The sequence below is a fragment of the Haliotis asinina genome, chromosome 9 (assembly GCF_037392515.1).
Source record: "Haliotis asinina isolate JCU_RB_2024 chromosome 9, JCU_Hal_asi_v2, whole genome shotgun sequence".
NCBI lineage: Eukaryota > Metazoa > Mollusca > Gastropoda > Lepetellida > Haliotidae > Haliotis > Haliotis asinina.
In genome coordinates, this window is record NC_090288.1 from 10567622 (window position 1) to 10578074 (window position 10453).

Sequence of the window (10453 nt, forward strand, 5' to 3'; positions counted from 1 at the left end):
AACTGAAATCTTGTCTGATGATGTCTCAGTTTGATGGGACGGTCATTGGTCGCTTAAAGGTTGCCAGACGCGACCTCCTACTTGGTTTTGTTAGACTCAGTAGTGGAGAGTAATTAAAAGTACTGAGACTAAGTTTACTTAGACTGGATGATGTCAAAAATGAGGATCCTCATATTAAACCTTGAGAATGATCTTTTTCAGAAAATCAAACACCAAAGTCCATCATTTACATATGTGTAAAATCTGCACAAACCAGCGAGTGAGTACCCATGTGGGGGATCAAACCCGGGTCTTCAGCATGACAAGTGAACGCTTTGACTACAAGCCTATCCTACTCCTACCTCCCTTTCAACACAATAACAACACATATATTAATGATAATGTTTAATATTGAGTCCACCATCAAAATACACTATTTACATTGTGCTCACACAATGTTGTACAAGTGAATTGCAAAGAGCATGAAAATGAAGACAGCATCTGCCAACAATCACAAAGCTGTTCACAAATTACAGTCAAGTAACAAATAACTTCCTCCTGTTGCCAGCTGTCCTGAAACTTTTAACACGCCTGAAACAATGTCCCCTCCTAGCGTCAGAAATATTTTTCACTTAATTGGCTTGACATGTTACTTTCTTTGAAAGTATTTAACAGGATGTACATGCTTCTCACTGAAATGATGACAAATTCTACAACAAAGCCCACACAAGAACCCATCAAATACACGTGATAATATTCTGCCTGGGACACAGCCAGGAACAAGATGAAAGGTCAACTCAATGATGAACCTGACATTAAAAAGCAAGATAATGGGTACCAACAATGTCAAGTAGCAACTTTCATTTAGATGAAATGATCACAAATTAGGTTTTTCTCACATTGAGATCATTGAAAGTGGGTGTCTGAATATCTCTTGAAAAGTCAACAGTTGAAGAAAATAAAAAATGCATTCTCTCTGTCCAAATGGGTCTGGTAAGTGTATGTGATGAGAAATTTAGGGCCATGTTGTTAGCACTGTGATCTGTGGGTGACTGAGTCAGATATATATCAGGAAGCATCTCTCTCACAGGTCCTTTATAACATCCTCTAGTTCCTCCTTAGAGAACATGTGGAAGTTGCGCTGAGGTGTTACTGTTGACATCTGTAAACATGAACAGACTTGTAACCCTTCATAACATGAAAGCGGTTCAACTCGTAGTGAGAAAGAGTGAGTTAGTTTAGTTTTACACTGCTTTTATATAACAATGTTCCAGCAATATCACGGCAAGGGACACCAAAACTATGCTTCTCACATTGTACCCATATGGGGAATCAAACTCAGATCTTCAGCATGATGAGCAGACGCACTAACCATTACTGTACCTCACCACCTCTCTCAGACTTAAGCTGCACAGCTTTTTAAAAGCACTCTGGGATACTGTAAGCCAAATGAAGGGGAATGTAACTGTTTGATCAACCTGACAAACGTGATCTACTCACCTCAACATTTGTGGAATTTAGTTTCTCCTCCATCACCTGTTTTAGAATTGTCAAGGCTGACTTGCATGCCTCTTTCAGTGTCATTGACTGAAACAACAAAACACAATGTCACCCACACACTAATGGATCTTCCACTGTAGGCCTACATCATCTGTATTCATGTAGAGGAATCAGGGATGGAATACAATCAAAGTGTGCGCAAAACATGCCACTTCGTGTGACTAGGTTAGTTCAAATGTGTCAGCAAATGCCTCATAAGGTACATGTGATATGCCATAACTATTAACCACCTCACAACAACCCATCTTAGGATATACAATCCACCTTCTGAAATCCTAGCCACTTTAAGATGTACAAATCACTTTATGACAATCTGACAACCATCCTACAAATCTTATGACACACTCATCACCTTACGATATCCCATCCAGCTTATAACAATCGGACCACATTATGAAATCCTACCCTGCTTATAACAATCTGATCTGGGCACTTTATGATATCCTACCCATCTTATGACATACTGACCATTTCATGATATCCAACCCATCATACAAAAATTTGATATAGTAGTATCACATTTTTTTCAAAAGTAATGAGGGTGGTAGGACTTTTAAAAAGAAATTCATAGAAAAAAGTGACAAGGGAGGAACACCCTTTTATTTCTTTCCCTCAGAAATGCAGTGGGAAGTTAAGCATCTGTTTAATGAGTTGTAGATTCAGTCACACAGACACTCATTCTTACAGTGGAATATTAGATGATTGCGACACATCTATGTCAAAATTATGTTTTTAAGTAGCAATAAAAAATTGTTACACACACAAAAAAAAGTAATGCACCAATGCCTGAGAAACGCTTCACTTCTTTTATTTCGCCTTATAACACACTGACCAGATTTTGATATCCTACCCATCTTATGACATACAGACCTTTTGATATTCAACCAGTCTCATGACAAACTGACCACCTTTCAATATCCAATCCATCTTATGACATACTGACCACCTTTTGATATCCAACCCATCTTATGATGGCATACTGACCACCGTTTGATAGTCAACCCATCTTATGACATACTGACCACTGTTTGATATTCAACCCATCTTATGACAAATTGACCTCCTTTTAATATCCAACCCATCTCAGGACATAATGACCACCTTTTGATATCCAATACATCTTAGGACATACTGACCACCTTTTGATATCCAACCCATCTTATGACATACTGACCACCTTTTGATATTCAACCCATCTTATGATATACTGACCACCTTTTGATATCCAACCCATCTTATGACATACTGACCACCTTTTGATATTCAACCCATCTTATGATATACTGACCACCTTTTGATATCCAATACATCTTAGGACATACTGACCACCTTTTGATATCCAATACATCTTAGGACATACTGACCACCTTTTGATATCCAACCCATCTTATGATATACTGACCACCTTTTGATATCCAACCCATCTTATGATATACTGACCACCTTTTGATATTCAACCCATCTTATGATATATGATACCTTTCGATACCGTACCCACCTTATGGTACACCTCCTGTAGAGCTTGCTGGGCTCCCTCGGACCCGGACCCGATGGCCTTGGCATCATACTGGATGAAGGTCCCAGAGGGGTCCATGTGAAACCTGACACAAGAGAACACTTGCTACAAGCCCGCCTTCTTCAATCACTGATTAATTCACATTCAGTCATCTAGGCAAGTGAGTAAGTGTGACTTCGTGCTGATTTTAACCATATTCCAACAATATCACAGCAGGCGACACCAGGAACAATCTTCAGACTTTGTATTCAATTGGTGATTTGAACCGGGGCCCTCAGCATGATGAGTGAATGCTTTAACCACTAGGCCTCCCCTTGTGTCCCTCATCTGGACAACAGTTGGTTAACAATACTGGACTATATCTCATGAGCTGACAGTACTGTGTTTTTTCCTTTAATCGTACACTTAAACAACACTATAACAAACATTTTCTACCAATGTGTACAGTGACACTGTGGCATCTAGAGCAGAGAAGTAGTAGTCTACAATACCTGAACACTGCAACAGTCCATCAGTCACAGTTTTCTAATCCTAACCTTACTGTCTGCTGCGACATCTACAGTCATCTAGGCAAGTGATGTCATATCAACACTAATACAAGTTATATACTCATAAGGCCTGACCAGTTTTATATCTTGTTTTACGGATCAGCCAGTCATATTTTTCAAAAGTAAGAAAAAAATTAAAATTAATTTTCCTCGCTCAGAAAATCCAACTGCAATGGTTTTTTTGGCTAAAAATGTAAACCCACAAGAAAATGTTTTTAGTTTGTCTTTCTTGAACCATACATACTCCAGAAAAATGCCAAAAGTAAAATACTTTTAGTATTTAGGAGTGTTACTTTGACTGGTGAATTTTGTTTTGACAGTTTTTCCTTCCAGTCTTTAAGTTTTCTGAGAACAAAAATTTGTAAAACAAGAAATAAAATTGGTCTGTCATAATAATGTAAAATCATAAAAGCCTGCCAACAAGCCACAGAACAACAAGAATACAACAGATAGAAATGGGCAACACTTACAGCTGTGGGCCCTTCTTGTCAATACCCGCAAACAACAATGCTACTCCAAATGGTCGACTCTGTCAAAGACGAAAGCATGGATAAGGAATCACACTTTACGAGTTTATTGCTTATGAAACTACTTCAGATCTATTTTCGTTAACACAAATATGATTATCATGTGATCTATGATTAATCACATTACTTCAAAAGGGGAGATAACTTGGAGGCAGAGTTATGCAATGTTATGCAGTTTTTGAGGCTGAGAGTGTCAAGTCAGTCAGTTCAGAGTTCCAATACAGTTTTCTGATAGTGTATCTCTTGCAACATGGTCAAAGCTACATCAAAGGACAGAATGATGGAGCATTTGTGCAATATTCACTGCAGAAGGTATGTACATGGTGTCTGCATACACTGCTTTCAGCAGTATTCCAGCAATATCAGGGCAGGAGACACCAGAAATAGGTTTCACACATTGTAACTATGAGGGTAATTTAAACACCTTCATGACTTCAGCATGACAAGAGGCTACCCCACCATGATATTTGTATTCAAGCAGAAAAATTACTCATAGTTTTGAAGCATAAAAAACATATACAAATCTTAAAATATTTGAAGTAAAACCATTCCTTGAGATACAAAATAAAGTTAAATGGACTATGATTCTTTGGGCAAACCTATGAAGAACACACTGTGGACTAAAACTTGGTGAAGCCTTGGCTTGTCTCTGTGACATCTAACATTCTTCTGAATCAGGGGTGTAAAGATCTCAACAATATCACAATGCACACAGACTTAAACAACTGTGCTGACAGACCCTGTGTGGAGGCGACGGACAGACTTGGGGAAAAAAAAACATTGTCCAATATTCTTGTTCATCCCTGACCCACAAGCTGGACACTAACCATGGCCCCTGGGTCTGCATCATCGTCTCCGAAGGCCAGGGCGAGGTTACTAACTGCCTGGGTCACACTCTCCACAGTCATCTTCTCATTGTAGGTGAACCAGTGGTTCTGAAACACATCACTCACAGTTATACTTATAGTCGTTGCATCCTGATGCCCTAATAATCGTTCCTTGATTTATTTCATGCTGGGTAATGATCATGGTTAAACAATATAAATCAGGGCTCCAGATAATTTTTCAAGCAATTGGGTATTTACTCCCATGACTGTTTATGTATGAGTAATTGCATGTTTTGAGGAGTAACTAGCATTGTGCATACTATCACTAGTTTAAAGAACTGAGTATTTTCACCCAGAGTTTCTTATCCTTATTCGGTAATTAACACTACTAAATACATAAATGCTAATGCTTCACAAAAATAGGTCTTAGTTTTTAGTAATTCTTGTACTGCCAAATAGTTGGAAGCCATTTTCAAACACTGAACATGGAAATCATGAGACTACTGTAGTAAACTCCCTAGAGTGAATAATATGTAGATAAAATCATCACTTCACATTTTCTGTTATAGAGTTTGGGTGCCACAACAAATTATCATACGCAAGCCAATTTAGTTAACTGAATAAAGTACGGAAGGTGTTATAGAGCTATTGGATTTTAGGTGATTCTTATGAGTTATTGTACTCCTGTATTTGTAATTGATTGAGTAAATGTGATTTTTATTGAGTAAAATACACATCTTATCCGGAGCTCTGATAAAAATGTTCTTTTCTGTTGCTAAGGTCTTATGATAAATACCATTAAAAATGTAGCTATTAGAATTGTAGCTATACAATCACTAAACTGAACACAACATAACGTTCTCTCTCATGAGGGACCTGCATTCTCACCTGTGCTTCTGTTCTTGCCCTGTCGATCAGCGTCCGTGAATCAGCAATGAGTCCACTCATGGCGCACCCTTCAGAAGAAAGACTAACTCAGTATACCTGGTTTATGCAGTGAAGAGAATCACACTCCTTTGGAGCTGCATATTCACCGAGCAAATGACAGCCCAACTAATGAGTGACTGAGTGAGTATAGTCTTGACGCAACACTGGGATGCGTATACTGAACCCATGTGGGAATCAAACCTGAGTGACAACCGAACACTTTCACCAATAAGCTACACACACACGCACATCCACTCATGTGTGCCAACAAAATAAAACCACTTGTATTATTTCCAGGTCAAGTTTGGGGTAGCAAGGTTAAATGAAAATACTAGCCCACTTGTCTGGGGCTAGCATAAATTCCCAACATACTTATTATTTCAACACAACAAGAGAATTTCCTCTGCATCCAGGCTGAACAAGCACTTAGAGCTGAAACTGCTATGATAGTAGCTGCGGGGACATTGTTGGTATGAGGTTGTATGATCATGATGCAGAGATGCCAACCCCAAGAGTGTTGCAAATAGTAGTTTCAACGTTCAAAATTTGTCGTTTTGACCATAAAATTAGTAGTCAATTAAATAAACAAAATTATGATGGATTCTGAGAAAAAATTAATGATACTACAGTCAAATTATTTTCACCAGAACTAAATGTGTCAAATCGCTATGGTATTGAAATCAGCTTCACTAAAATTACATTTCTTACTTGCAACCATTTGAGTTCAAGTAAGTCGTAAATTATGATGAATGGAAGGTACGTGAAGTCCGAAAATGTATTTCATCATTGAAAATATGAGTTTTTTTCTATATATCCAAACTTTAATGCATTTAATGCAAACTTCGTAGGATTGCGAGTGAAATCTTATTGGCATAGTTTGAAGTTTTCGTAGCGACTACGATAAAATCGTACAAGTTGGCATCTCTAATAATGGTGGGTACAAATTTGACTAAATCAGTCATCAACAATACCTATATGGTTGTCAACTTCCATAATCTTCTCAATGCTGGAGGGTTCAATCAGTGGGGATGTGACTCTTTTCTCCACTGCCAGGACAACCCCTTCTCCTGTCTGGATGCCAATGGCAGTTGATCCAAGCTGGAAAATAATGACAAAGAAAATGTACACCTAAATCTAGTCTTTTACTCAAAGATGATTTCTGATCTTTTCAAATCATGAAAAAACATCCAGTAGGTGATTTGTATATGTGTGGATTTCACACCATTCATTCAATCATTATGAGCTGGTTTGGAGGCCTAAGCACATGCTAAAGGATCAGGGCTCGGTGGTTATTGAAAATCACAAAGTGTGCAAAGTATTAGTATTACATGGTCTAGTTTGTTTGTTTTTTCTGTCAATGTACATACTTTGATTGCTTCAATGGCATATTCCACCTGGAATAATCGTCCTTCTGGTGAGAAGGTGTTAACACCTCGGTCATACTCTGATCTGGTAAGAAACATGATTCCTCTTGACCTGAGAATAACAAAACAGTTTAATCATGACTATTCTCTTCTTTTGCTTAACATGGTTAATGCGATAACACTGTAGGTTTACTTAAGGAATTTAATCTCAAAATGAAATTGTTTACTGACTGGGGGCCACTGACTGTAAAAACACGAAGTCATGCAGTGAAATCAGCAGACGGTTCACGTATTTTCCAAACGCCCAGACACACGAGCAAAATATGTTATGACATTAAAATATCTCTTCCACAGATCCTCAATTTACTGATTCAGAGAAAATAAATGAAGATAAAACCGAATACGTACCTCAAACTAGATACACACACACCGGTATCCACGCGTGACAATGCAAGGTTTGCTTTGCAATGGCGGAATAAGTACTACATGACAGAGCGAAATTTAAGTGCTATCAACCCCAAACGAACAAGCATTTAGAGTGACTTCCCTTTATATTATTTAGCGACACCGCAGTTCTCAGTTTTAAAAATGTAGAATTGGGGATAAAAATGTTTCATGTTCACCAAACTGCATTACATTTGATGAATTACAATCATTTGAGAATCTGTTCCTAAATATTCAGCACTCAAGCACAAACAAAAACATTTCAATAACTCTCTATGCCACATTGTTCCCTGAAGTTACAATGAAATTTACGGGACGACACCCAGTTCGCAATGACCAGCTGCCTTTCAAATAGCAATACATTGATATCAAAACAATACCAAACAAAAAAAACTACAGCAGAATGAGATTGACAGTTTCACCGGTGATATGTGTGGAAAAGCAATATGAACGTCCGGGCGTGTAGTAGTTTAGTATAGCATTTCAGATATTTATACTTTAGATATACAGGAAAATACCAATGTTATACAAACCTGAAGTATGCTTCTCACTCTACATTATATTTAGGTCTTGTTTTCACAGAATAACTGCATTTGAGGTTTTTGCTTTGGGGGGACAATTTTTACTTTTCGCTAGAAAGAACTCTAACCAGGTTTTACTTTTCGTTAGTAAGACCGTTTCCAGGGTTTTACTTTTCCTAACTTTATATAAACATCAACATTCAAATGATACATATGTGTTTGAAATGAATTGAAAAATATCATTAAAATTTAAGCTCAAAGTACAAATGTTTTATCCAAGCGATATTAGAACCCCAAGTCTCGCATTAGCCGGCAGAGACGCACTACCACACGACCGGCGGGCCGACGAAGACGCTGTACATTGTTAAATTACATGATTTTTCTGTCGGTTAGAACTACTTTCTAAATGGCGGTGTGCAATGGTAAAGCGGGGTAATTAATTCGGGTGAATTAGTGGTATTTATAGGGATGTGTGACAGTAGGCCCCCTCTCTCGCTAATCACCACGGCCGTGTTAATATTACAATTTTTATAAATGTTTGACTGTTGCAAACTATTAACATCCTTTCTATTTTCAGATTGTACATCTGAAGTGTCGAGTGATGCTCGTGTGTATGGATTTTCCCTTGTCGGGTCGACCTGTGTTTTGTATGGTCGAGTTGGTTAGTGAGCCTCATCACGCATTAAAGCTTCTTAATTCAGAAAGTTAGGCTGACGAGTCTTCATAATACGTTTACTGTGTAAATATTTTTGTTTATTTGACTGTCGAGCCGTGATAAAACGGAATATGAGTGTTCTAATGCAGCTTATACAATTGATCTACATATGTTTGTATGGTTGAGTTGGATAGTGTTGGCTGTGTATTTGAATCATGACCAAAAGGAGTTTGCATGACACAACCTGTAACATAACATACGCGAGATCGGGGGTGGAAGTAACAAAACTGCGCGTTAAATTTCTTCACTTGCTAAATTTACTTCGTTTGTAACGTTCACTCACCAGTATGTAGACACTTATCAATATACGTCTTTATATTTGGTCTCATAATCCTAATTACTTTATAATCATACTTGTATGCATTATGGAACTTAATAAAAAGACGCCATCTGGGAATGTATAACAGGAATGTAATATCTAGACATTTTATAGTTTGCCTATATGAACCATAATTCGCAAGCACGCCCTAGTGTATGTCGTCTGTATTATTACACTCTACGACGAAAACAATGATTCTGCTGAAAGCTACGACAACTTAATAAAAACAAAATGCAAATATTAAAATTAAAACAAACAAAAGTTATAGGTGCAATTTCAGGGTATTATCTTGTTTGAGGAATGTATCCATCAATATCCACTAAAACGAGTGATCTATAATGCATCTGCAGATTTCCCATGTGATCGGTCTTTTAACACTGTCGCACAGACCCTGAAGTATATATCCTAGAAAGCCCACGCAAGTCTAGAAAATGTGGCAAGTCTAGATTCCCATAGCCTCAAGGGAAAGTCTCAGGGCTCCATTTCCTTATATTATTTTTTTTCACTATGAACGTTTTTTCAGTAAAATATGTTCATTTCAGAGACATGGGCATATCAAGGGCATATCGACGAGGACTGAAATTAATCACAAGATGTGTAAAGGACGAGCAGGATTTCGCCATGGCTACACGAGTACTGTAATATCTTCATACTAAGTGCTTAAGCACAGAAATACCCCAGTGGAAGACGCTTATATGTTGCCCTATTAAACTTTAGGAAAGCATTTGACCCTATCAATAGTACAAAACCGATGGACGTACTTCGTGCGAGAAAACCTGTGCGAGAAATTTTTTTCTCCATTTTTGCATCTATATACAGTGTATTCAGGACTGACAGCTTTTGATAGATGTAGTGGAGGGTCGAACACGCAAGTCTTTGATTGTACAGTTGGTCGTAAATAAGGATGTGTCCTTACTCCGGTCCTTTTCTCTCTGTCCGTAAATGGACTTGCTGATATGATACTACAGGAGTGCAAGGTGGAATACAGCTCTACCCGGATCTGTACGAACTATTTCTACTGTTGTTTGCTAGCGATGTAATCCTAATGTCCGACAGGGTCAACGGCGTCCAGCGGCAGCTCAATATTCTATCTACATTATGTGAAACATGGGACCTGTCAGCAAACCTACAGAAGACAATGCTAGCCGTCTTCAGAAAAGGGGGAATCCTGAGACGTTGTGAAAAATGGTTCTACATTTCAAAGAG

At 38.0% G+C, this 10453-nt stretch overlaps 1 protein-coding gene across 3 annotated transcripts; it reads right to left on the reverse strand.

The window, feature by feature from the left end:
• Window positions 1-371: 371 nt before the first annotated feature.
• On the reverse strand, window positions 372-7788 carry LOC137295794 (proteasome subunit alpha type-5). 3 transcript variants are annotated; one of them, XM_067827343.1, is made up of 9 exons: window positions 7657-7788; window positions 7252-7360; window positions 6856-6982; window positions 5846-5913; window positions 4958-5065; window positions 4074-4132; window positions 3038-3140; window positions 1480-1566; window positions 372-1141 (listed from the first exon to the last, which is right to left on the reverse strand). In XM_067827343.1, the coding sequence occupies exons 2-9, from the start codon at window positions 7345-7347 to the stop codon at window positions 1064-1066; spliced, it is 726 nt and encodes a 241-aa protein (XP_067683444.1). In that variant the 5' UTR covers window positions 7348-7360; window positions 7657-7788; the 3' UTR covers window positions 372-1063. The 3 variants fall into 3 exon arrangements, with proteins under 3 accessions (XP_067683444.1, XP_067683445.1, XP_067683446.1); XM_067827344.1 differs by having other exon boundaries at window positions 7679-7722; XM_067827345.1 differs by having other exon boundaries at window positions 7675-7707.
• Window positions 7789-10453: the final 2665 nt, after the last annotated feature.

What these genes read in the sequence shown, in the direction of transcription:
- LOC137295794 (XM_067827343.1), bottom strand. Translation starts at nt 7,347, where the DNA reads ATGTTTCTTACCAGATCAGAGTATGACCGAGGTGTTAACACCTTCTCA. An exon ending in ATGCCATTGAAGCAATCAAA is followed by an intron (nt 6,983 to 7,251) that starts GTATGTACATTG and finishes ATTATTTTCCAG; the next exon opens with CTTGGATCAACTGCCATTGG. An exon ending in GGAAGTTGACAACCATATAG is followed by an intron (nt 5,914 to 6,855) that starts GTATTGTTGATG and finishes TTTCTTCTGAAG; the next exon opens with GGTGCGCCATGAGTGGACTC.